The 26675-nt window shown below is 46.4% G+C and overlaps 1 protein-coding gene across 1 annotated transcript in view; it reads left to right on the top strand.

Moving 5' to 3' along the window:
• LOC135902939 (cell adhesion molecule Dscam2-like) overlaps nucleotides 1–26675 on the top strand; it is a 264364-nt gene that overhangs the window by 131581 nt on the left and 106108 nt on the right. The window contains exon 2 of the mRNA XM_065433273.2: nucleotides 1548–1922. Within this exon, the coding sequence (XP_065289345.2) occupies nucleotides 1548–1922 (375 nt within the window). The remainder of the gene's footprint in view (nucleotides 1–1547; nucleotides 1923–26675) is intronic.

Raw genomic sequence — 26675 nt, 5'->3', positions numbered from 1 at the left:
TGCAAACAGGCAAGCTTTTCTTTTATTGTGGTCTATCAAGCCATTGCCGGTTCGGTGGCCGGTATGGTCTTCTGCCGGATGCCCGCCTCAGACGCATGGCTAGTCGTCTTACACAAACACGTTGGTTCACCTGGTAACATTTTGCGTAATCCCAAAGAACGCTGCAGGTAGCCAGCCACCAGCACAGTGCTTCGCATAACATCGATTCCCGAATCGCTTGTGATCTGCTTCATTTTTTTTTTCTCCTTGTCTCGCTTTTCTGCGTTATGTAGTGTGCGGGCTAACCTGTACCGCCTTTCTGACTATGTACTTGACATCAAGGCTCACAAGTGCAGGAGCAGGTCTTCGGCCATGACCGAAGCGCTACAATATAATATTCATGTCTTTTCTTAGCATAAATACACATGCAACACTAGATAAAACAACGATCCTCCTTAGCTTTCCTCGAAGTGGTGTCCTAATATGATGAATTATCCATTCATAAAGAGTTGACGATGCAAGCTTTAATCATACGCTCACGATGTTAATCTGGCTGATCACCTGACATCGTGCTCCCGGTGCTGTGTGATAATTATGATATGATACACAGTGATGTCGTAAGCAGCACACACCGTTACACACACAGACACTGTCAATCCACTACGCGTCGAATGACAGCCTTTCTTTTCTGTTGAGGTAGCGCTCCTCACTTTATTTTAGTATCGCTTGGCGTTTTAACTGCTTTGCAACGAATTGTCGCAGCCTCCGTGACTTAAGCTCCAGGAGTCCTGAGAGTTAAAGCTTCTTGAGAGCGTGCTGCTGACGAACCACAGGACGCACAAGCGGTCAATGTTACTACTGCTCACGTGTTTCTTTGTGCGTACCGATGATTTATAAAGTTACACCACGATTTAGTGTACATTAATGAATATTATTCACTGAATTTAAGAAATCATTGACGTATGCCCGGGAAAGTCGAACTGTTTGCATTTGCTGTCTCGATACTGCTAAAAAAAATACACCAAGAATGCTGGGGGCGTGTAGGTGTTCACATTGTCTCGTACAGATCCCACAGAGCACAGGTATTGCGTCACCTGCCGTGTACGTTGGCTTAGCGGCTATGACGCAGCTAAGCACAGGGTAGCGGGTTCAAATCCTTCTGCGGTGGCCGCATTCCGATGGGGGCCGTAGGCGCCAACACTATTGTACTTATATTTAGGTGCTCGTTATAGACTCCAGGTGGTTTAAATTTTTCCGGAGGCCCCCACAATGGCGTGCCTCATGATGAGATCGTTGTTTCGCCATGTAAAACACCAGAAATTATTTTAGCAGGAATTGTGCAGAAAACATTTGTTTGCGCTAGAATACAGAGAACTAGTAAATACACGGAAACATTCTGTGAGTGGTAACTTTACTCTTCCCGCTGTCAAGTGTGGCCAAGTGTGACCATCTATCTGAATGCAAGATACTAAGTGCACTGTTTGTTCGCAAGCCAACTTAAAATGCTTCGGGCTTCTATACCATTCCTACATTTGCTGACTTATTTGCTGTTTATTTTTTTCCCACAGGATTACTTTCCCCGTCTCTGGGCTTCGAGGAGGAACCCCCCGAGCGGTACCACTTTCTCAACACCCTGGGCGGATCCTTGCGCTGCCGGGGTCACGGCTCACCCTCGCCCTCGCTCTGGTGGATCCACGGGGACGACCTGAACGGCTCGTTATCCTCGTCGTCGTGGACGGGCAGCGTCGGCGTCATGCTGTCCACTCCCGCCGCGTTGTCCGAAGTGCCCGGCCTGCGCCACACGAGCGCCGACGGATCGACGCTCCTCTTCCCGGCGTTCGGGGCCTCCGAGTACCGCGCCCACGTCCACTCCACGTCGTACCGCTGCGTCCTCAGCAACGCGCTCGGAAAGATGGCCAGCCGCGCCGTGAGGGTGCGAGCAGGTGAGTTACAGAGGCGCAAATTTTTGTCCCCTCTCGGGTACTAGTTTGCCCTATTGTTGCGAGAGACAGCCGAAACGATGGTACACTTGTTATCGTACCATTGTGCTAGTCCGATGCCAGCTCTTGTCACTGAGACTATTGAAACTGCGAAAAAAGAAAGAAAGATTGGATCGCAGTGGGCTAATCGCCATAGCCAGCTTCACAGGCCTGCACCTACTAGGCCTTTTCAAGTGGCACATAGCATCCAGCGATGTCGGGCGCACAGTGCTCATGGGCTGTATACGATTACGTGTGGCATTTGCAAACATTAAATTCATTCGCTTCAATGTGCCAACTACCCCAGCCCTAAGCAGTGCATCGCGTCTTTGCTGTATGCCCCCAATACGCGCGTGAACACTTGATGTCGGATCGTTCTTTATCTAAAATTGGCTTGCTGAATAAAAAAAAATCGCTACTGCAGAACAGCTACTACAGGGATATTGACCAGTCCACAAATTCAGTTGCGGAACAATCGTTTCAATCATTGCAGTACTGCACAGCACGAGGCTTTACTAGAGGACGTTAAAGTCCATTTGACAAGCAATTCCCACCTTTCTGTCCACATCGTCTCCGAAACAATGCGCTAGAGAAGTTCACTAGGGTTGAGGATTGGGCGAGTTGGTATTGCATTCTAAAACTGCTACAGCGCAACATAGAAAGGAAGGAACAAGCCGAGCCGGTCAGATAAAGGAACAGAGCTCTGACTTCCAACTGGTTTGTTGGCAAGTTGCACGAAATGCATAGCTACAAGACAGCATCCGGACTTGTCGTCGCAATACTTCACAAAGCGTCACATCGACCTGGCTGGCTTGGCTTGTTCCTTCCTTTCTATGTTGCGCTGTACCAGTTTTAGCGCCAAAAAAGTCAACCATAGGCCGACCTATAGCCCTCTGATATTATTTAATAAGCCTTCTGTCTGTCTCCCCATCGCTAACACGCTGAAGCATCCCCTGAAAGGGTAGATGTAAATTGTTGATAGGCATAGATCCCGTCTTCTTTTTGTGGCGATTTTTTGTGGCAAGTAAACACGATGAGGGCTGCAGCAGAGGCGACAGGAAAACTTCAATAAATGAACTTTATTAGCAATCACACTCAAACATCCGCGGCAGATACTTTGGTGAGCCCCAAGGGGTCAGAGTTATTAAATAGTTTTCTGCTACAGATTCTGTCACCGCAGGTGTACTTTGAGCTCGTACTTGTATAAAAGAAATTTTCTTATAGCCTTGACGTCAAGTGTGTTAGCCAAGAAACAAACCTGCACCTTTAAAGCTCTAAACGTTTTAAGCAGTGGTGGTCGCGAATAGGTGGCCGTTCCCGCTATTCTGTGTTCAGTAACAAAGCCGCACCGATGGCGTTCATGCAGTCTCTTGTACAACGCACCGTTGCAACATAAACAACCGATATAGAGTGGTTTCATCGAATATTGACCGAACTGAGTATTGGAGCAGTTTTCGATGACTAAGGACGTGGGAATGCTGAACCTTCTTTACACGAATCAATTAGTGAGTGCTATTCCATTTCAGAATGCAGTATTCGAATTTGTCGAATATCTGTTTCCTTCCAATATATTAAGGCTGGTTGCACAAACTTGTGTCTCGAAAGATGTGAGGCCTATTTAGGCTAATAGGCCTATGTGAGGCCTATTAGCTGAGTGTGGACCTTTCCACCAGATATTCCACCCCTCTCCCCAGCTATCCTTCTGTTGACGGACCAGATTGCCGTGTTGCCAATTTCTGCGGAACTGATTTTTTGAACTCGTATCTTTACTGTTTGTATACCGTATGTGACAGTCAGTGTTCATAACGTGATGAAATGTCTTTCCAGTGCGAACAAATGCTGCTATGGTCGAGCCACCGAAAACAATAGGCGGCCCACACACCACTTCATTTTACGGCTTGTACTCAAAGTCTGAGATAGAGACCATTCAGTGCTCCTAACTGAATGTATAAATAGCCGATGGTATTTGGATTGAAGGAGAAGAATTTTTGGTAATAGGGCCAAGCTGGATAGCTACGATGAGGTTGAGTCAATCGATTCGGGTTTCGTAGAGAATGTGCGTTAACCTTTATTCATGCAGAAATTAGCTAAAAGATGCAGCACTCTGGAGTATGCTGTCGATGTTTGGCGTCGCAATTTATAATAGTACGCTCGGGACACAGGGAATCTGAATGACGTGAAGACGTCAGGTTCATATTCTGTGTTTTTTTATTTGTCTGTCAGTAGAATACTGGGCAGGCAACAACTCTTGACTAACACTGGGACTTGGCTTGCCGCACATAACAAGGTCATATTGGTCGTATTTCTGATGTTTTAGATGGTCTCATCATTTAAGAATAACATCCTTTTGTTCTTTACTATAGACGTGCGTCGTGATCATTGTGGCCGCAATCAGCACTGCGCTTTGGCATTTAGTTATAATATGTATATTTGGCACTTTGTACACGTTGGGCGTGCTCCTATAGGGACGAATATAGAATCAGGGATTTCCTAGAAGGCGAAATTTTCTATAGCTGGCATCAACTCCTAGAAAGTACCAAACGAGCAAACTCGTGTTCGCGTAATTGTTCTAATCAAGCTGCTACATACAAGAGGTCATCACAAACCGTCTGTAGCATGGGTGATTCTTGTCGCGGTCGGGTCTGCATCTAAGCATCCACCCTTTGTATGACGATGTTTTGGAACATAGTAAATACCGAGCTGGAGTTCGATATTTTTAGCGGCGCGTTTCTTTTTATTTAAATCAGGGTATCGAAGTATAATCAATACTGTCTTCGGCTGTATGCAATGCATGATTAAAAATACTTTCTCGCAATGCATTTGATCTCACGGGAACTTCAGTTTTTCCATATTCGCGATTTGTGGGCTGAAAATATTTAATGATATAATGTGCCGCTGCATGGGTGACCCGCAGCTACAAAAGAAAGTGTACTTCCTTGTATCAATTCTACTTCATCGATTTTTTTTGGTTTGATATTTTGGAAATAATTTGTTCGGCTCATTTATCAAGAAATCAAACATTTATGAAGACGCGATAGCTGTAGCTTGCAAATCTATAAATAATATATTACCATTACACGTCTGAAAAGTTGCTCTCAAAATTAAGTCTGCCAGGGAACGTATATCTCAAGAATTGAAACATGTCCTCGAAATAAGTCTATGTGCTCACGTGCAGAAAAGAAGTCCTTAGGAGTCGCAAGCCAATCGTGATGCTGGATGCACCAATAGGAAAGGTGGCCGGTAAATTGCAAACAGGGATAACTATGACAAAGAGGTTTGTGAAGTCAGTCCCAAAAGCACCCTAGAATGATTCCTGTTAACTTCGAAACAATTCCAGTTCAGGATTTGTTGGTTCCAATAAGCTTCTCATGAGGGAGGGAGGGAGGGAAAACTTTTGAGTCTTTCGAGAGTTTCGCGGTTATGAGGTCTCCGTCGTCTTCATCTTCTTGGCGCTGGCGACTGGAGACTTCTCTTCAGCAAGGGTGGGCCCCTATTCCAGGGCTCCACTGAGTCGCGCTGCATCGCTCGCGTGCTGCACTAGGGCCCTTTGGGCCGTGAGCTCGCTGCTGGTGAGCCGACTCTCCCATTGCTCCGCACTCGGGTGTTCGTGTTTGTGGAATGCTTTGTTGCGTTCGCACTCCCAGGTGATGTGGTAATGTGTAGGTTTGGCACCGCACCAAGGGCAGGTGGCCCTGTATTGCGTCGGAAACATCTTATTAAGCACGTGTAAGTTGGGGAAGGAGTTTGTCTGTAGTCTGCGCCAGCTGGTCGCTTCCTCCTTTGAGAGGTCTTTGTGTGGTGGCGGATATTCTCATGAGAAAAATTTTTTTGACGCAGGTATGTACATTACTGAGTGACATAATTTTGCTGCACATCTTCACAAGCGTGACTTGCAAATTTGCCTTTCCGATATCAAGCCGTATTTTTCGATTTAACGACGCTTTCCTTTAGTACATTACGCATATTCCTTTCGTAAAAGGTAACAGCGAAATATAAAATAAATGCATTTATCAGTGCCTTTCCTAACACTGTCAGGTCAAACATCTAGACAAGTTATCTAACTGATTCTCGGAGACGCATGGCGACGCGGGGCCGCATTCACAAAGATTTTCGTTCGTAAATGCTGTTTTTCATTGGCTCATCGCCCTCGCTAATAATATGTCCGACCTCACTATTGGCTGGCGCGACCGCTTCCAGCGTAAGAACGTTTCGTGAAGTCGGGCCGCGGTTTGCTGCTGCACAGTGGACATTCATTCAGGCTAAGCAGTCCTGTCACCTTCGTGTGAACAGTTTCCGTCAGGAAAGGAGTGTGCCGGTGCGTAGACGCAAATACCCGAGAGCATTTGGCGCGCGGATTGTGGCGGTAACCGTGTGCTGTGTTTGGCCCATAATCCGATCATCCGGATGATCCCACGCGTGGATAACTCGGGGTTTCAGGGCGGTTCTGCGTTTGCCTAATTAAGACACTAAAGCCAAACGCGCCTACTTTTGGTGCCTGCCTTGGTGTGCTCTCGACGAAAAGCTAAAGGTATTTGCACTTCATTTGACCCGCGCGTTAATCCTACAGCATGGGTTGCAAGTAAAACCCAAAATGCGTGCTAAGCTTTCTGAGTGTTTTTTGTGTGTGTTTGAGTGTGTGTTTATGTGTGTGTGTTTGCATGTGTGTTGACAAATTGCGCAACATTTTGACTAATCGCCTTTTCTACTGATTGCTTTAGCGCAAGTATTGTATTACGCGAACCGACGCCAGTCGTTTCTCAAGGCGCAACCACTTGAAACGCATTTCGAAACTCGCACCACTTTTGAAATAAAGGTTCCCAAACGTGCAAAAGACTGCAGATTTGTCCTACTTACTCGCCTAACAAAAACGCCTTTGCTTGCATGAAAGCAAAATATATTTCACGCATTTCATTGCAAATATTTGTAACGCATTTCTCAAAGTAGATGTCATTCTCAGAATATATTCTGAGTGGACATGACATTCGCAGCCACGAGATACTATTGGCATAGTTAAAATGAACCCCAAAGTAATTAGTTCAAATAATTCATTTGAAGAACTTGGTTCCATAGGGAAATATTTCCTTTTATTTGCCGCAGAAATATGGTCAATCATGCACCCAGCTCGAGAAGTATAATTCTTCTTTTAAAGTATAAACTTCTTCTTTTTTGGAAGAAGAAGTTTGGTTCGACACAGTCGCACTGCTGTCTCGCTCCCGAGTGTTTTTGAATTTTTTCGACGTTTTGCCAAACAGATTTGTCGAAGACGTCGGACGACTTGCCAAGGTACCTTCCCTACCGGAGGCGGGGGGACCTTCGCCTCCCGCCGCTTCGATAGGAGCCTGCAGAAGAGCCCGATCTGGTAGCGGTGAGAGCTCCGTCATGACTACGCCTGACCTGACACCGGGCCAGAGGCCACCGACTGACCCTGAGAGCAACCGTGGCTGTAAGCGATACAAGGCTACAGAAACAGACGACGAGTCTACGCTTATTGACGATTGTGACATAGCTGACATCACAGATTTGGACGATGAAGGCTTCAGGCTTGTGCCTCACCGCAAGAAGAGGACCGTCGGAATCCCAGTGATTATTACCCCTGCCACAGAAGGAGCCGACCTGAAGAAAGCAAATCCCATTGTTCTGTCTACGGAAATTGAAAAATTCTTGGCACATCGCCAGTTAGGAGCCGATTTACAGCTCAAGGAGCCCTGCTTCTAGATGTACAGACAGAAGAGCATGTGAATTCCCTTCTCAGCTGCAAGTCAATCTCAGGGACTGCAATATCAGCACGAGTGCCCAATTCGTACATGCAAAACACGTGCATTATTAGAGGAGTACCGAAGTGGTACACTGACGAGGAACTGCTGCTATGCCTAAAACCACAAGGTGTACACCATGCAAGGAGAGTCACGCGACGCGTCCAAATTTCCGAAACCAATTGGGAGTTCAGGCGAACCAGCTCCGTGGTCCTTACGTTCGCTCCAAATACAGACCGTCCAGAGAAGATCAACTTGGGCTTCACAAGACGCGAGACCATTGACTACGTTGAGACACCACCTCGGTGCTTCAAGTGTCAGCGCTATGGACATGTGGCCAAGTACTGCCGTGGTGAGCAGCGGTGTAAGAGATGTGGGGGACCGCACGATTTCAAAACATGCGCGTGCAGCGAGAACTTTCTATGTGCAAACTGCAGTGGGGATCACCCAGCTAGTTATAGCAAGTGTCCTACGCGTACAGCGGCACTAAAGCGTAAGAAAACATTTATCTTGGGGCCAACAGGAAACGCTGAGAAAAATGCGACGAAGAAAAAGACAGAAAGTCACAGAGAGTCGGACGAAATCAAATGGAGCTCAAAGAGTGAAACTGATTTTCCAAGCCTGAAGCCTTCTCCAGGAATCCAGGACACAGTGGTGCCATCGCACGGCGGACCGGCTAAAGCAGTCAAATCAGTAAACAGAAGCCCCGTAGAAGACAAGACTGCTGAACAACCGGAGCAGCGAAGTTATGTGTCTGCATTGCAGCGACCCGAATCGCGCTGCAATGAAAAAAATCAACAGGAGGACTGTCAGCAGGTGCTACGTGCTCTCTTCAAGGCCTTGCGATCGCACATAGAGAAGATGCCGGTGAGCTCGATGAAAGAAATGCTCGAAGTAGTCCTGGCTCTCGAGTCAGTGATTGTAAGCTCTGCCTCTTCTTAAAGCACCAAGCAATATGGATGCGGTCAGGACACAATGTTCACCATCTCGTCCACAAGTGCCACTTATTATGCAATGGAACTGTGCGGGTCTTGCGTGCCACTTACCTGAACTGTCGCTTTTCTTACGCAACATGCCTGTGCCAATATTGGCCCTGTCCGAGGCTGGTCTTCCAAGTTCCAGATCAATTGCTGGTTATGTCGCACATGGAAACCAAAGTATTCCGACATTTCCGAACGGAAGCGCCATGCTATATGTGAGACGGGAAATACCACATTACGTTCTACCAGTTCAAGACCATTGCAGCAGTGCATTGGAAGTCACTGCTGTACAAGTGCGGCTGGGAAAACGAAGTCTCAGCGTGGCCTCCGTATATGTGAGCTCTCGTCAGAAGGTCCCGATGGGAGAAATTATAAGAGACCTCTGCAGCCGCTGCCCAGCTCCGAGGATTATATGTGGGGACTTTAACGCGCACCATACTCTCTGGGGCGACAAGACGACTGATGCACGTGGAAAGCAAATTGTTAGAGCTTTAAACACCGAGGGACTCTGCGTGGCAAATGACAAACAGCCGACGTTTTTTCGACCACCGGCCTCTTACAGTGTCATTGACTTGACGTTACATTCAACGGACATCCTCGCATCGTCAACGACTAGCAAAGATAGAATGGGCAGTGATCATTTTCCTGTCTTAGTTAACATTGCTGGATATAGAACCAACGGCCGAAGATCCTGTCCTGTGACGCATTGGGATACGTACAGGTACGGCCTAAGCGAATCATCTGGAGACCTGTTCGCGGACATGCTACGTAGCAAGAGATTGGCTACCGCTGAGCTGAAGCTACCCGACCACTTCCCCGCTCCGGATCTAAAGCTCAAAAATCTATGCGCTGCCCGTGGAAGAGCGGAACGGAGGCTGATGAGGACGAAGGGTGACCCACCAATGAAGACTATATACAACAGGATTAACGCAGTGATTCGGCGGTATACAAGGAAACTAAGAAGAGATCAATGGGCATCATTTTGTGCAAGCCTATCGGTCTTCACACCAGTTCCAAGGATATGGTGGGTCGTTAATAACCTTGCTGGAAACTTTCGACCACACAAGCCATTTGAAGCCCTAGCATTGAAGCTAGGCAAGACACTCGCTTGTCTTGCGAATGCGTTCGCTGAAATATACTCTTCTGGCAGGTCAGCCAGCACAACCGACCCGCCTCCGCCGCTATCCTCGTCCCTAATGGATGCTCCTTTTACACTCAGAGAGCTGGAACTAGCCATGAGCAGCCTCCGACGTCGCTGTGCGGTGGGACCTGACCTTATCAGTAATCAGATGCTGACTAACCTACCGCTTGAGAGGCGGCGTGATTTGCTGGCATTTTTCAACCAAGTCTGGGCCAGTGGGGCTATCCCACATTTATGGAAGGTAGCATGGGTGGTACCGGTTCTGAAGCCTGGAAAGAATCCTGCAGCTCTGGACTCATACAGACCGGTATCACTGACCTCGTGTACAGCGAAGCTAATGGAGAAGATGACATGCACAAGACTCACATGGTATGTCGAGCAGGGTCGAAAACTACCATCGTGCATGACTGGGTTTCGGCAGCGTCTAAGCGCTCAAAACAATGTGCTGGACCTGCTAAGCCACATAGAACATTACAGTGCGGACGGCCTGTCGACACTTGCTGTTTTTATGGATGTCTCTAAGGCTTACGACTACGTGTCTCAAAGAGCCATCATCAGCCAGTTACAAGCTATAGGCGTCACGGGTCATCTCTTGCACTTCATACATACGTTCCTTAATGATCGTCGCATCAGAGTTCGTCTTGGCGACACTTTGAGCGATGAAATACGTATATTTCATGGTGTGCCACAGGGGAGTGTTTTATCTCCCTTATTATTCAACATTGCCCTGAGTAGCCTCCCAACAGTACTAAACCATCGAGCACCAGTGAAGATATCTATATATGCCGATGATATCTGCATATGGGTCTCCGGCTACCAGCATCGCCGCCTCGCACGAATAGCCCAGGGAGCAGTAAAAGCAATTCAGGGTCACTTGGCAACGCTTGGATTAACACTATCAGCAGAGAAATCATCATTGGTACTATTTCCTGGAGTGAAAAGAAAATCTACACGCTTGACGCTGACTTTGGACGGATACCAGATTCGACAGGTCACCAACGTCCGATTTCTGGGCGTTACCTTAGACCACAGGCTACTCTGGCGCCGCGGTGTTGACCACGTTGTGGCGTCATCGTCACCCAGGCTACATGTGCTCAAGCGAGTCGCTGGCATACGCTGGGGCAACCACCCGACGTCAATGCTACGGCTACATACAGCGTATGTAGTCCTGTATACAGCGTATGAGTGCATACAGCGTATGAGTCCTGTATCAGCTACCTCTGATGTCACCCTCAGACAGCCAATACGAGCGCTTAGAAGCCATCCACAGAAAAGGTATCCGACTTTGCCTTGGAGTCCCTCAGCCAGCGTCAAACAAGAAAGTGCTCTACGAAGCTGAGTCACGCCCTCTACGACTTCAGGCTTCCGAGGCTCTGATGATCCAGCTTCTACGATTGAGTGAGTCTACGCCCGGTAGAGCCCTCTTACGACGTATAGCTAACAGGCCGCGCTCACATTTTTATGCAGCATTGAACACGCTTCGCGTATTAGGATTGCGCTGCTCGAGACCGAGAGAAAGGATAGAACCACCCTGGACATTCGAGGACATCACATGCAACTTAAGTGTACCACGATTGCAATCAAAGAGCTGCATTCCATCTGCAGAAGCCAAGTCATTAGTCCTGGAACACCTGAACACGACTTACCCGAATCACCTACAAGTATACACAGATGGCTCTGTCAAGGCAGACGAAGAGCGCTGTGCAGCTGCATACTACATTCCCTCTCTAAGATATACGTGGTCTGGGCGTCTGGACTGTATAGCCTCGTCGACAGTTGTGGAAGCCGTAGCGATAGCTTCTGCTCTTCGCAAATTAAAGACTTTGCCTCCGCAGAATGTGGTTGTCCTTACGGACTCAAAGGCCGCATTACAACAAGTATACCGTGGTTTGCCATCCCTCAAGTTCCCACGCAAATCCCTAGCCATCGTGAAAGACCTCAACAAGAAAGGCTTCACAGTAAAGTTTCAGTGGATTCCCTCCCACATTGGTATCTCAGGAAACGAAAAAGCTGATGCGCTTGCATACGCAGCGCTATATCATCCTCCCAAAGTCAAGGCTCCAAAGAGTAACCAAGTGCAAAAATCTGAAATTCGAAATCACTTTGCGTCGCTTTGCGTTCCACCGCATATGCCCTGCGTAACCAAGAGATTGCACCGAGAGGAAGCCTCACTTCTACATCGTATAAGGACAGGATCTGCTAACACAGCGGCCTGGTTATTTAAAACGGGGCGAATAAATTCCCCGAACTGTACGGCATGCAACGAGACAGGAGACATTGAGCACTTTTTGTGGTCCTGCCAGCAATTCCAAGATGCCAGAGACACTCTCCTGAAGAATTTGCAAAACAAGGACCTTCCGCATGCGCGCCTGCAACACCTTATATTTCCCGAGGGATCAGTGATGGCTCGCAAAGAAACTTCACGTCTCCTGATCGAATTCTTAAGAGAGACTGGGTTGATGGACATATGGTGAAACCCATCAGCGGTATTGTGCGAGACGCTTGGGCGGAGCAATTGCCGGCCTTGTTCGCCAGGCTAAACCCGCCCGTTGCTACAATTCACCACCACCAAGTATAATTTTGCAAAATGTCATAAGCTACGTTTGACGATTCATATAACGGTGTAAAAAGACAAAAAAAAACAGCAGAAGGCATCGTATATTACATAGTTTAATACCTAGTAACGAAGCGCTCCGGATAATACATGGCCACCCGTGACTTGTCTACGCGATGCATCCGCAGTGTAGCACCGCGAGCGTTTTTGCACTCCGCCCCTATTAAGACGCAACCTCAGTGGCCAGGAATCGAACCCTAGACCTCGTGATCAGCAGCAACACGTGCACATAATTGCCACTGAGCCAACAGCGCTTGTTCCCAGTTTGCAAGTTAAACATCGTGCTTTATTTGTTCTTTCTCTCTACATCGAACACTGGCGCTTTGCACGTTCTTACTCTTTGTCGACTATTGTCGGTTTTCAGTCTGCATACAATAATTTTTTTCCGAGCACTTTCAAACAAACAGGGTAACCATTTCACGACACGTAATCCATGCCACGGGGCCGTACGCAAACCTCTGGACAACTGCGCCGATCGCCGAAAGAGTGTTCTCTATTAAATCGTCATTAACGTCTTTTCGTGTCATTTATTTATTCTCTCGCCTCATTACGCCAATGTTTTTTTTTTCCTACGTCAAGGCACTGAACAGAGAATCGCGTTGAAAGCGGCACTGATATGCACCGTGTGTTCCACTGAAATTTTGCTCTTTGATTCTGCTAGCGGCGATATAAAGCTATGCTCTCAATTTATCTTCTACGTCGCAAATTGGCACATTTAGCTTACATTTGTAAATTTTTACTTGCCTTTCGCGCTGCCTCTTGTGAACTACAAAGTAATTTGCATAGCTCCAGTACAAGTCGCGTCTCGACACAATCGCCCTTGTGCGTTTATTCTTTCTTTTTCGTCTCCATTATTCAGCCATTGTAAGTGATACACCGTCGTCAATCTGTTGATAACCTGATAGTTTCTAGGAACATTTTTTTTCTTTTCGTGCACTTGTTGACCACGTGCTTGTTAGTTTCCACTGAACACAAAAGGGAGTGAGCCTTGTGCTTTGTGGAGTTTGTTTCTAAATATTTCGCTTTTTTTTCGTTGTCGCAGCCGTTTTTCTTGTTACTGAGCTATAGCTGTGTAATTTACTTCTCCCGTAACCATCTCGCGTTGCTTGGCTCATCGCGTATTCCGAGTAAATCACCAACGCCCGCAGCGCACATTTATACTTCCGCCCTCCTTTCATGGTCTTTTAACTTTCGTGCCAGCTTCGCCTACTTTGCTCCCTTGATTCTGCTACTGTTGGCGGCGTTTCACGTTCTTTCTATGCGTGCGCCTTGTTTCGTGGCACGAACCAGCTGGCTGCCGCAAAATGAGGAGGGAGGAAGAGCTCGTGCGGCGACAGCAGGCACAGATTGCGGTATTGTTCTCGGCGGGTGGCGCTTTGCAGCGCTGCTTCCAGTTGCCTAAACCGGCCCCATCCTCCCTCCCCCTTTCCCGCCGTCGCCATCACCTCGGGCTCATACGAAAACGAGGCACGGACAGCAGGGATGGAACTCGGGCAGCGAAGGCAAGAAGCGCAGTTTTTTAAACTAGAGTAAAAAGTTGCGAAACATTCGAATGTACCTTTCCTGGCTTATCCTATCGGCTGCACTCCGTGCCCCTGACAATGTCCTGTCGTTCGAAGTTTTGTTGCGCATGAAAATGGGCGCCTTTCGTAAAAGAACAGAGAAGGACGCATGTTTATTTTTTATATGGGAATGTTTAAAAAATTATATCTATACATATTCTTTTTTTGCAGCATGAGCTTCCTTTCTCTAAAGAATGCGCAGACAGCGGAATGCAAGAATAAGCGGAAGTGGGTGCGTACGCACGCCGCGTTAATAATAATAATAGGTAATAAAATTGACCGCCCTTGCACTACTATGAAGTGGGGAGCGAGCGAAGCTCGGGATCCGCACCTCTTCGTTGTCGTAACGCCTCAACTTTGCGTACCCTCGCGGCGAGGTCGGCACGTCGACGACGAGCACTTTTACGAGCATGTTCCCGGCGGCGTTCATCAAACACCGCCTGTTCTTCAGCCGAACTCACGATGCAGGGCCCGCTCCCGCGACCGTTCCTTCAATGTCAGCCTGCTTTTCGGCAGAACGAACCAAACGCGGCTTCCCCGTCTGACTGTCGGGCCTGAACTGGCGGGAAACGGCGCGTGCGAGGTGAGCGAACACGCGATCACACCCTTTTCCTCCTCCGGAGGGAGGGGACGCCTGTGAATAGCTCGCGGTTTGCGCTGCTTCTACTTCTTCGTGCATATAAAACTCATCATTAAAGTACACGTATGATGCACCGACTGTGGCTGAATCGGTTAACGTGGCGGCCTCGCAACCCGACAAGCAATCCTTTTTTTGGGCGCGGCTTGAGTTTTACCGTACGGCAATACCAACACCGACGCCGAAACGAGTGAGGCATTACAAGCTTCGCTTGGAAAAGAAGCAACGTTCGTAGAGCAGCTTTCATCTGGGAAAAGTGTGCGTCCATAACGTGGTGCTTTTTCTTCACCGGTGCAAAAAAAAAAAATGCCTCTGGCAGATAGCCCTTCTATTCCTTGATCTAAAAACTCAATAAGCCGGCCACAGCTTCTGCGATAAACCAGCATACATAAATGAATAATTAACACAGTTACGCCAAGAACCTTTTTAAACATTTACTTTATCGCACATATATCGATCTACGAATTGTAGGTAAGGTGTATGGAAGCCATACCGACTTCGAACGAATTCTCACGACAGCGCCAGTTTCACGATCTTAATTTTCAAGGGCGTCCGATGAACTGCGAAGCAATGGTCGCCTCATTTCAGTTACTTTTGTGCTTCCATGCATAAAACAGCGTTTTCTGACATAATTCAAGGCCACTCCGTCCTACGAATGGGGATGACCAGCGGAGCTGCAAGCTTCGTGGTCAGAAAAGTTGTGCTAAAGGCTTTATTGGCCTGACTCATTGTGACTTCGTAACGACGGTCACAATGGCTTCGCGGTCGCCATGATATACATTGATCGGCATACTCGCGACTGCAAACACATTCTTTGATGATGTCAAATCGATACGCCACTGGGTGGTCGGTTGGGCCGGATCGGTGTAGCATCGCAAACGATATGTCTGCAACACGAAACGCGTAAACCACTCCCTTTTCGGTCACGACACATCCACATTAAAACCATCGACATCGACCACAGGGGTAGTGTCATCGCAACTAACCCACGCGAAGTGAGTAGCCAGGGATCTTACGGGGCTGTGAGCCATCTTATCTTTTGCTTGCTATGAGCCACTGATTATGACAGTTTTCGACATGCTGTAGTGTATGTTGTATGCATAATTAGCAAGAATCTTGAGAATGCTGAGTTCTTGTGGCCCCTGCCTTATAGGACTATGAGCCATTGCATTTTTTCGTTGTTTACAGGGGCATGAGCCATTGATGATGATAGTTTTTGAGCGCAGAAACAAAACTCTATCGTACCCTAGACATTGAAATATGGATCATAAAGTAAATAATCAAGAAGTAAGTTCGACCAATTATGGTAATTATAAATTAAACATCTTGACTTCTCGTAGAAGCAATGGTCGCCTCATCAAGAAAATTAGATCAAAGCTAGAATTGTGCTATCGGCCGCAGGCAATTTTGAAACATTTGTCTCAGCTATATGAAAGCAGCCTGCAGGAGACATAGACGTGTACACGAAAATGCTAACGCACCCCATTCAAGACCCGCGTGCCATCAACACCACTAAACAGCGAAATACACAATGACCTACATATACGCTCGACACACTACCCACAGGGCTTAGGCCGCCTTCGCTTGTTGGAACACGTTACTGAAAATGCTCTTCGCGGTCTTCCCTTGGGGTCGATCGATCGCCTTCCGATTCACCCATTTTCGCTTCCTTCCGTCGTGCTTTTCCTCTAGAACCATGCAACGCTGCATAAGCTTGAGCTCCGGTGTAAAGCGATCGTAGCTGAACCCTTTACTACCATTGGTTCTATCTTTGTTGGAGTAAGGGCGCCGAGTAATCGCAGGACGTTTCAGCGTATATACCGACAGGCTTCCGAAAGTGATCTCCAAGCTCAGTGTTTGACCGCGCTGCACGCTTCTTCGACAGAAGGCACATAAATGTAGACGGCCGTATTTGCGCTCAAGGAGCGGACACCATAGTGAGAAAAGCCGTTAGAAGCTGCAGATCCGTGCTTGCTGCGCATCGCTATAGGCACAACTGCCGTAATGCGCCATAGTCTTGCTAGGTGAATGGCGTTGTTAAAGCCGACACTCAGCGCCTGCTTTCGCCGACTCAGCTGCGGACGCTCTCGTTTTTTATTCCCGAACACCAGCGTCATCACCGCTGGGTTAAAAAGAGTTAAAGTGAAGCCCGCGATCTGTGGGCATTCAGGGTCGCAGATGATGGCCGATTTCTCGCTATATGTTTTTGCTATGTCGTTACCGTCTTCTTACTTGATAGCGAAGCTGTTAGCCTCTACACTCTTAAGCAAAATTACACCCTTTTGCCACACAATAGTAATCGTAATCCTTCTTGCCCGCATTTCCTTTCCTTAACGCGTCAAGTCCGGTACTTTCCAGTGACGAACGGCATGCGCGTTATCAGCATGGCATAGCATTCCCGACAGGAAAATAGCGGGTGCGGCGTTTTAAAGAAAGGACACGCAAGCAAAGCAGATGAGGATTATTGTTGTGTGGCAGAGATACACCCCAACGAGTGTAACTTTGCCTAAGAGTGTAGTTGGTCGGGATTTCTCGTGTCCGTCATCAAAAAAAACCAGAACAAAGTGCATATCCCGTTTAGAATCTGGCATGCAACAAAGCTGAAAATTTTGATTGAAGAAAAGTACAAAACAAGCATCAAAACCTCATGATGGATGATAAGGCGCCTGTGAACAATGCCAAGCCCTTTCCTTCTCCCCGCGTGTTTTTTCCGGTAAAGATGACGGTTGCATAAGCTGTTTCGGTGGGAAAGGGGTGACAGCATCGTTAGAATCAGTGGGTGACGTCACCAAACTTCACATGTAGAAGGAAGACGTGCCTAGCAACTCATTCAGTTCATTGCAAGACCGCTATCTACACAAAGGTAAGACTACCGAAGAGCAGCGTGAATACGATGAGAGTTGGAGAGTGCAAAATCGTAATGATCAACAGCTGTGTCGTGGTAAGACTAGTCAGAACAATACGTTTCATATATCCATCGAAGGCATTTAAATGCTTTTCTAACAGCTTCACTGGCCATCCGCATTCGCAGGGTCGGGAAGGCGAGTCAATTTTTTTTCTTTTTGCTACTGGCGGCGCTACTGTTTATAGTCCTCGTGTGGCAAAATTTCTCTTTTGTTCTTCCGCTGCTATGCATACATGTTTATTCACAATACTTGTTCATTCGTTTATCGTGTGCGCTGTTTTGCGTAGGTGACATCCCCGTTCGCAACCTCTATCAACGCATGCTCCCGTCTCTTGAAGCTTCGCACCTGCTTAGAGTGACTGTGCTTGTTTTTGAGCTACTTTCTGCCAATGGTTTCCACAAGGTACCTTGGCTGCTGTTAAGCGTTCGCTTTGTCATTGCATGCGTTCGTTCTGGTCCGGGACGAATTTTTCTTCACCTGCAAGGATTTTCTTTCCAGGAACCCGTAGGGGTTTCCTTTGTAGCAACTGGTACAAATGGGTGTATGTCTCATTTTTCCCTTAATTAATTACTTCTCTCAACCTTGCGAGTTTCCGCACAAGTATTACGTCAAAAATATAGATGTTACAAATGGGAAGATACCTTGTGCACTATATATGTAACAGATGAATTCCAGTTACAAACATGGAGCTATTTTCGACACGAGTAACCCCTAATAAAGATATATTGCAAACTAAATTTAACCATCACCTAAGTAACCTGCTGTTCCAAATTTTAAGGAAAACGAAGCAGCATAAGTCCATGGCTGATGTCTTAAACTCCGTGCCCGCCATCGAAGCATATAAAAGAGATTAGTATTTGAAAACCTATGGTTATTTCAATCAATAGCGTTGCATTCACACCATAAATATAATTGCCAAAGTACAAAGCACATCGTTGCTGATATAGACTGCATGTTTGTTGTTGTATTTTGCTAACTGTCGCGGAACTTGAAGGTCGCCTACATCAGAGCTGGCTGTCCTAATACACAGGTAGTTGAAGCTGCCTCTTGCTTTATGCACAACGCACACACATTCCATATATAATCACAGCAGCGTACAATGTTTACGGGGAAGAAATACTAAGGGTATGAACAACTAAAAAAGAAATAAAGAAATGAACTAAACAAATGAAGAAGCATCCCATATGCACTCGCGTTAATTAATAAATGCCCATTACCCTGTGTTAAATAAAACCTTATTATAAGGGTAAACACGATTGTCATATTGTTCAGGTAGGGCTACACTGCCGCAGTGTGGCATCTTCTTATTCACACAAAAGAGCACACCAGAAACTTTAAAGGCTGAACACGTTTGTTAGCATGAGTATTTCTCGCAGATCAGGCGCTCCTTTCTGTGTATACGCTGAAATTATTTCGCACAAGGACGGAAACGGAAGCTGTAATAATTTCGAAAACTCCGTTAGCGCTTTTTGAAAGATAATCAAGTTTACGTAAGCGTGTTGTATTCAACTTTACTTTCACACAGAGGTTTAAACTCTCCTCCTGATTTTCGCGTGTGCGGCAAGTGTTAGCGAAATAATACACCCAGACCGGCTGAGGCAACGCCCTATATTTTTTCTCCTCCGTAATCTTTCTGTCTGAAATAGTTCTTTTTTTTTTTGCGGGGGGATGGGGTATGGCGGGGGGGGGGGGGGGGGTCAAGTTTTCGGGATATGTCAGACTGGGCTAAATAATGTAAGCCACCAACGCATAGCAAAAAAAACAACACAAGAAATCGATACGTCTTTGCAAGAAGTCTTTGCTGGGGAGCGATTCCGTTTCAAATACTTGACGCAATCTATCTCCTCTTCCATTTTTTATATTTTTCTTGCACGCCTGGCTTCGCTTTGTTCTCCAGATTTGTTTTTATCTCTTACACTTCCTTAAGGAACCTATGAGTTTTATTTTTTCTTATCAAATAATATATTGTTAGAATGGTTCAATTTGTGTTCGTACGTTTCCAAGACTTCTGGCGCGATCAATGAACCAAACTTTAGCTTTTAATCTTTTATTCTGTTATTTCTTCGATGCACGAACTCGAAGTCGCAGATGGTCCTTTAAATTCACTTTGGGAGAGAAAGCTCTTCCGAATTCTTTAGATCGTGCTCTCGGAAGCATGCATCCCTTGATAAGAGCAGGCGGCCCGAAGGTCTGTGAAGCAAACCCGGAAGATCGTTTCAAGTCACCTCCACGTTTTGCCAACTTTCAGACTCTTCTTATCGAGTTTTTAGCGTCTTTCTTTTTTCTTTTATATCGATTTTCCTCACTTATTGACACTGCTCCCTTTATCTTAGTTTCAAACCTCTCCTAACTGTCAAATACTTGTTTATTTTTTTTTTGGCGTGGATACCATGGCTGTGTTTGTTTGCCATAGTGGTCACCGACCGTTTTCATAGTTTTGAAGAGTCAAGCTCAATCGTATTCCGCATTCACTATTACATTACAGACTCGAACAAATGTAAACATACGATATTGCTGAAAGCAAAACCTTGTTTGTCGTGTCATACGTTTCCGGTGCTTCCGAATATAAAGCGTAGACGGGCTTCTAGCTGCCCTCTTTGGGCTCGGACAGAGTGTGCACGGGAGAAAAGGACAAAAAAAAACAAGGTGCAGTCAGCCGCAAAGTTTCACTGGACAGGGGACTTGCGGAATAGCGCAATTCCGGCCTCGGCAGGTAGCTTCCTATTCGAAGTTCGAGTATGTAGTAGTCTTTGTGACATAGCCAGTGATACATTAAGTTCGAAGCACCATCCTTCAACAGAAATATGACTTTAGCCGCACCAGTACGTCACCCTTCCCCAATACCAAAACAGACACTCTTACTGCAAGAAGACGCTGCGTAAGCCGAGAAAAGACGGAAAAAACGATAGGTGGTCGGCGACGCCAACTCGAAGTTCCCGCGACGACTCATCAAGACGTCATGGATACGGATGGCCTCTGATAAGAACCAGTTAGTGTTTTACCGGTAAAGATAGACTGCATTGTATTAAATCTATCCCAAAGAATCAACATAGCATATTTCAAAAAATGTTTTGTAGCCAAAACGGCCGGAATACTTGATAGTACTTTGAAATCTATGACGTCAAACTTATCTAATAGAGGTAGGGGTGCGGGTAGGTGATTTACATATAAATTTAAAAATTTGAACCTCGACCTTCATTTTCCCTTTAGCTGATCAACTTATTGACACCGGATATCGAAAATATATTTTTGCAAGAAAACTTCATCAGTCCGAACTGTTTTACTGTTTCCCTTTCATGTCCCTTTAACACAGCAGAAGGTGAAATTTGTCGCGGAACCTTAAAAAATTAAAAAACGTTGCCGCACCATATGGCGTTAATGTTGTTCTTTTATTTCCGGTGTTAAGAAAGCTGGTAGTGTGTGGGCTGCGATAGTAAGCATGGTATTAAGTACACTGATTGCTCTTCAGGAGGGGTGTAGAAAATACCTTGCACGTGTGGCAACGTCTACGTAAGACGAACTGGCCGGTGTGTAAATATCAAGCCACGTGAACATGCCAATTCCTTAACGACGGCACCCTTAAAGGGTTTCCGTCGCATTTTGCCAGCCATTGTCATGATTGCGGCCTGGCACCTTCTTTTGAGGATGCCTCAATGATTATGAAACATCACGATCAGCGCACGCGTGAGATTGCTGAGGCACTCAACATAGCTAAAAACAATAACATTTGTACAAGTCAGCTGCCAGTTTCCCTGCCAAACGAAGAGGCCTCGTTCATTGATCACTCGGGAGTGTATGATGACTTTTCACGTGTTGTCCACGCAACTTCTTCACGACCTTTCAGTTGTTAGACCAGCGCTTGCACTGTCTTCTTTCTGTTGTTTCATTTGTGTGTGCGCTGCCAAAGGATTGATAAGTTTAAACCGGCCCACTTTTCAATCCTTCTGTAGTTATGATTTAGCCGTGTCCAATAAGACCGACTGACATGGCTTTCCTTATGACGGCGTGCAAGCACAGTCATTGGGCCGCACATGTGCTTGCATATCGTGTTGTGCATTCAATGCAAATAGATTCATATCTTTCGAAGCTTTCACTGTGAGTATGCCCATTACCAATACCTATCGTTACGTATATTTATTAACTATATACCCAGCTTACTGATATCTTAGTTTGACTTCCGTGCCCTAGCAGTAACAAAAGGAAAAAAAACACTCACTTTATGCATTCAAATTGCAATGCGAAAAACAACAGCTGACCTAGCTCAGCAGACCTTTAATTCATTTTGCCATCGTCGGCAACATTCAAATCACAATTAAGCAGCTAATTGGAGGATCTCTTGGTGGGCTCACCATGAAGGTTAAGCACTGATCGAGACTACATGCAAGCAGCCTTCTTTGTACGCGCAGTACCCAGAGAAACATATAAACAAGCGCACCTTTTCTGTGCGAAATTCAACGCATGGTCAGAAGCTCGAGTAAGCAGAAGAACAAGACCCGCGACTTCTTTTCGTTTCCCTTGTGGCGGCAGACCAGAGTCCGATGGAAAACAAAGCAGAGCTCGGAGCTCAAACCTCAGAAGTGCGCCGCGGTATGCAGGTCACGTCCGCAAACGCTTTCCCAGCACTCCTGGTGCGCTGTCCTTGCGCCGTATGGCGCGTGAGCCGCTTCCCTGTGTTGCAGGCCTGGAATGACTGGTGACGCGATTTTCTTATTTTGTTTTTCCTCTCGATTATATTTGTACCACTCCTAGTTTTTTTTCTTTTCTGCTTAGCACTCGAAGCTCGAATCAGGACGTGCGCAACCTCCAAACTTGTTTCGAACCAAACACAATTTCTTCTCGCACCTCATTGTATTGTTATATTGTTGGTCTGTCTGCAGTTTTCTGAATCGCCAGCATGAGGTCTTGCTTGGCGGTCTGGAGATCGCAACTTCGCTTACATCTGCGGCCAGTGATGAAGCTGGGGTCCTGATGTCCAGGGAACATTTTATCTCTTCTTCTGCATGTCGCTACCATCGCTTTCTTGTGAGGTCATACTATATATACTATACCGTATAATATATATATATATATATATATATATATATATATATATATATATATATATATATATATATATATATATATATATATATATATATATATATATATAAGTATTTATTTACAAAATGCGCCCTTGTGTGCAATAAATGGCCGCTTCTGAAACCGAACCATTCTCAGTGAAACTTTGCATTATGAGGGTGAAAGACAAGGCGTAGTACCAATACTAATCACATTCTCAATTACTATGTTGGAGGAAATAATGTGTAGCCGAATGAATGCTCAGAATGAACCCCACATAATTCAAGAAGTTTCTACTCAGTATGCTGCTATCCTTAAGAATCCCCACAGTTAGGTGCTTACGATTTTAAATATTAAGGGTTACTGGCTTTTTCAGTTGTGATCTGGCGAGAAGGTTATGGCGATTGTTAATTTTTTATCAGTTGAACATAAACTCATTCCTTAATCCCGCACATATTGTTTGGCTTTGAGATGCCACCGCCACCGTACGACTAAGTTTGGTACGAGCGTAGGAGAGTGCGCAAAGTTACTTGGAACTACAATCTTCAAATTTAACCTTCCAATTTCATCTATAGCTAACAGCGCACGCGTAAATAAATCCAAGTTACGTCGAATTATGACGTTGATTTACATAAAGTATGAGCAAAAGTATCACGAATATAGAGTATATTCTGTAAACTTGGTGAAACGAATCATCTCTCTGTGCACCTTTGCAGCTGGGTGGGACAGTTTTACGAGAAGGTCCGCTGGCTAATGGAAAAATGTGCCATTCATAAACTCAAACCAATCAAGCGAAGTTGTAGTAAACGTTGTGAGCAAGTTTGAGCGATGTAGGTCAACATGTAACACATTGTAAACCGAGAGCGCACTATAGTCGCAGTTTGACCACGAACTCTCGAGCATGCAGCATCCGCTGCACGGGGTGACAGCAGAGACATGCTCGGGCGCGCACACGCTTAGCCAAATTACATACGTCACCGATAAGAATCGACAGTCGTGTTCAGTCGCGTTTGAAACCCGTCCCCGCATAATGAGCGGCGAGAGCTATAGGCAAGGTGACTTCTTGGCGCTCCATCTTCTAACTGAAAAAGTGAATCTGCACCACGCGAGCCTTTTTCGCAGAGGGCCTTATCGTTCTGCAATTATAATTGAAGCATGCTTAGGCATGTTGGATGATGACCGCAGTACTTGAACGTGGTTAATAGGTATAAATGTGTGGAACACAGCTCTTGATAACAGTCGCTAATTCATTGGGACACCAGTTCGGGTATCTCTTGTTACAGTGGAATCTCGTTAAACGAAAAGTCAAGGGACCGAATGAATATGTTCCACCTAAAAGGAGTTCCATTTACTGAAAGACATATGAACAAGGGTGTAACACTGTATGTTATACACCGTCTTAACACAGTTAGAAATGTTAGGTATCAAGGGGTGAATGTAGCCGTTGGGTTGTCTCGTGGTCTGGGTTCGGTTGGCGACTTCTGGTTTCACTAGTGTTCGATGGTTTCGTTTTATAGAATGCACCGGTGACATACCACAGCAACAACATCGCTCTTATGACGGCCTCACACCGAGGAACATTCTGTTGCGCGAGGAACCGCGCGATTTTGGGCAACAAAATGGGTGCATTCAGACTGGATCTTCCGTCGTACGCGACGATGTGCTCGTTGCCGCCCGCTAGTTCTCACGAGAGGTGGTTAAACACGCTAGGCCAGTTCTCGCAGGTTTGTTCTGAATTCATGGTTAATGCAAGAGTATGTTGTATGACGTAACACTTCAACGTAAGCTGAGGAGTGCTGGGACTCGCGGTAGCGTTTAGGTCTGGTATCCTACAGGTATAGTGATGAATACGTCTGGGAGTAGGAGTGAAAGATAAAAAATTAATTTGACATTATTTATATATTCAAAGAAGTAGTCAGATTGTAGTAAGGACACACAGGTCTGTGGACGTCATCACGCACATGTCTGCACACGTCAGGACACGTAGAACTCAAGGCGTCCGCTTTTTAAGCTTTCTTCTTCCCTAGTTCCCTGCACAAGGGAAGTCTATGACCCAGTTGCGGCCACTCAGAAGGGTCGTACAGTTCACAGAACTCAGCCTCTGATATCGAACCTTCGAAGCAAGGACGAGGCAATCTGGAAACAGATTTAGTTCAAGCTCCTTCGACAAAACAGTTCACGCTTCTTCCATAAATGTCGTCGACTAGGTTCCTTGCACTCCGTGATGGTAATCTTGTCAGGGTCAGCAAATTACTCTTCGCGCTCGGTACCGCTTCCGCGGAGGGAGGCGGATGCTGTCGCTTCCAAGTGATGCACTTGTTTGCCCGTCACGTTTGGTGTCGGGTCCCGTCGCCAGGTAGGCGGGCCCTGATGAAGGGGGCTGCCTCGGGAAGGGAAGCACTCAAGGAGTTCGCACTGCCGATTTGGGACGCTTGTTTGCCCATCACAGTCGGTGTCGAGCACTGTCGCTGTATGGCCGAGTCCATGCCTCTGGGTAAACACCCAAACAATGCACACGGCTGATTCGAGGTGCAACAGCGCTGAGAACACAAGGCACGCAAAGCTACGAGCCGTCGGTCCACCTAGACTCTACCCCCCAAAGTAGATGGCTTTCAAGATAAAGCCTTTGCGATCGCGCGCGGCTGAAGTACTACGCCCCACCTCCCTCCCCTGCCCCGGTTTTATGCGCGTTAAGGAGTACGGAGCATTTCCTGCCTTGCGCAAGCGACACTGATCCGCCATCGTGGGCTTACCGTCATACGATCCCTCTTGCGTACACAGCGTATTGCGCACGAGGATGATGTTATTCCAGTACGTCTGTGTGGCAAACAATACCTGCAGCAACTGCCAGCGGGACAACCTGGCTCGCCTCTGCCTATCTTCGTCCTCCGCGACACTTCGCCTCGTTTGTCCTTCCCGCCTTCACTCAAGGTTACCTACCCTTTCCTCTAAATGGCGCTACTTTGCTCCGCGCTCGCGCTCCTTCATGTACTTTCCCCAGCACGTGATTTCCTTCACCTCCAGGCGTCTTCCTCGTTCGCTTGCTTCGCGGCTTTATAACAACACCACCGATTTGAAGACCTGTATAGTTACGTTTGCGCGTAAAATTATATTCTGCCTGTTTCCTTAAAAGAAAAAAAAAACGCTTTGATGCTTGCTTTCGTGGCACCTTTTACTGAGAGTGGCAAGCGTTTCAGTTCCAATTTACAATACTTTTTCTTCTGCAATATTCAGAAAGAAAACTTGTCAATTTAGAGGCTTATGTCCCATTTGACGAGCGATTCCGTAAAGCGGGTTCTATTTTCAAAGTTTCGACGGGATTTGTCTCCAAACACTAAAAAGTCCAATATGTAGAACGCCGCTTTACATATTTTGGAATTTCTATATGGAATGCCGTTTCATTGAGGCGAGTGCAAATCAATTGCGAAAATTCTTCGCCTGAAGCTGCAGCTTAAGTAGAACAATAATTGTCGTGACGCTGATGCCGGTTGATTAAGTTCTAATGTTATTTTGTCCTCAGAATACTCTACCGTCCAGTCGGTTCAAAGTACCATGCAAACTTTGTTTTTCGTGCGTCGCTCTGTATGTCTTGTTTCTTTTCTTTAGATAGTGTTAGGAAGCACGTCCGCTGGGTGATACTCTAGGGGCTGGAGGTGGTTGGGTGATCGCGAGTGAACTGCACTACTTTGGTTCGACAGTGTGCACATGTACTGTTACACGAAACGTTATTCATAAAGACGTCGGTGATTGGCGAGAGGCACACATTACTCGTTGCTAGTCACGCACAAACATATGCTCTCGTCACCTAGCTGTATTCACTAAACAGCGCGAAGTAGTAAGCTAGTGACAAGTGGACCTACAGGGAAATGTGAACATGGGAGGAGAGAGCTGGAGAGTTAGCGACCTAATAAATAACCATATACAATAACACCAATTAGTAAACAAGCTCCCGAGCTAGCTGCTGCGCATGGCCAACCGAGTAGGTTACGGCCTGCCATTTCTGCAATGTACTATAAGGCTTCAGCAATTTCAAAACCAACGGTTAACAGTGGAGATACCTGAACGA

This window comes from Dermacentor albipictus, chromosome 3 (assembly GCF_038994185.2).
Source record: "Dermacentor albipictus isolate Rhodes 1998 colony chromosome 3, USDA_Dalb.pri_finalv2, whole genome shotgun sequence".
Lineage (NCBI taxonomy): Eukaryota > Metazoa > Arthropoda > Arachnida > Ixodida > Ixodidae > Dermacentor > Dermacentor albipictus.
This window is presented reverse-complemented; position numbering and strand designations above follow the sequence as displayed.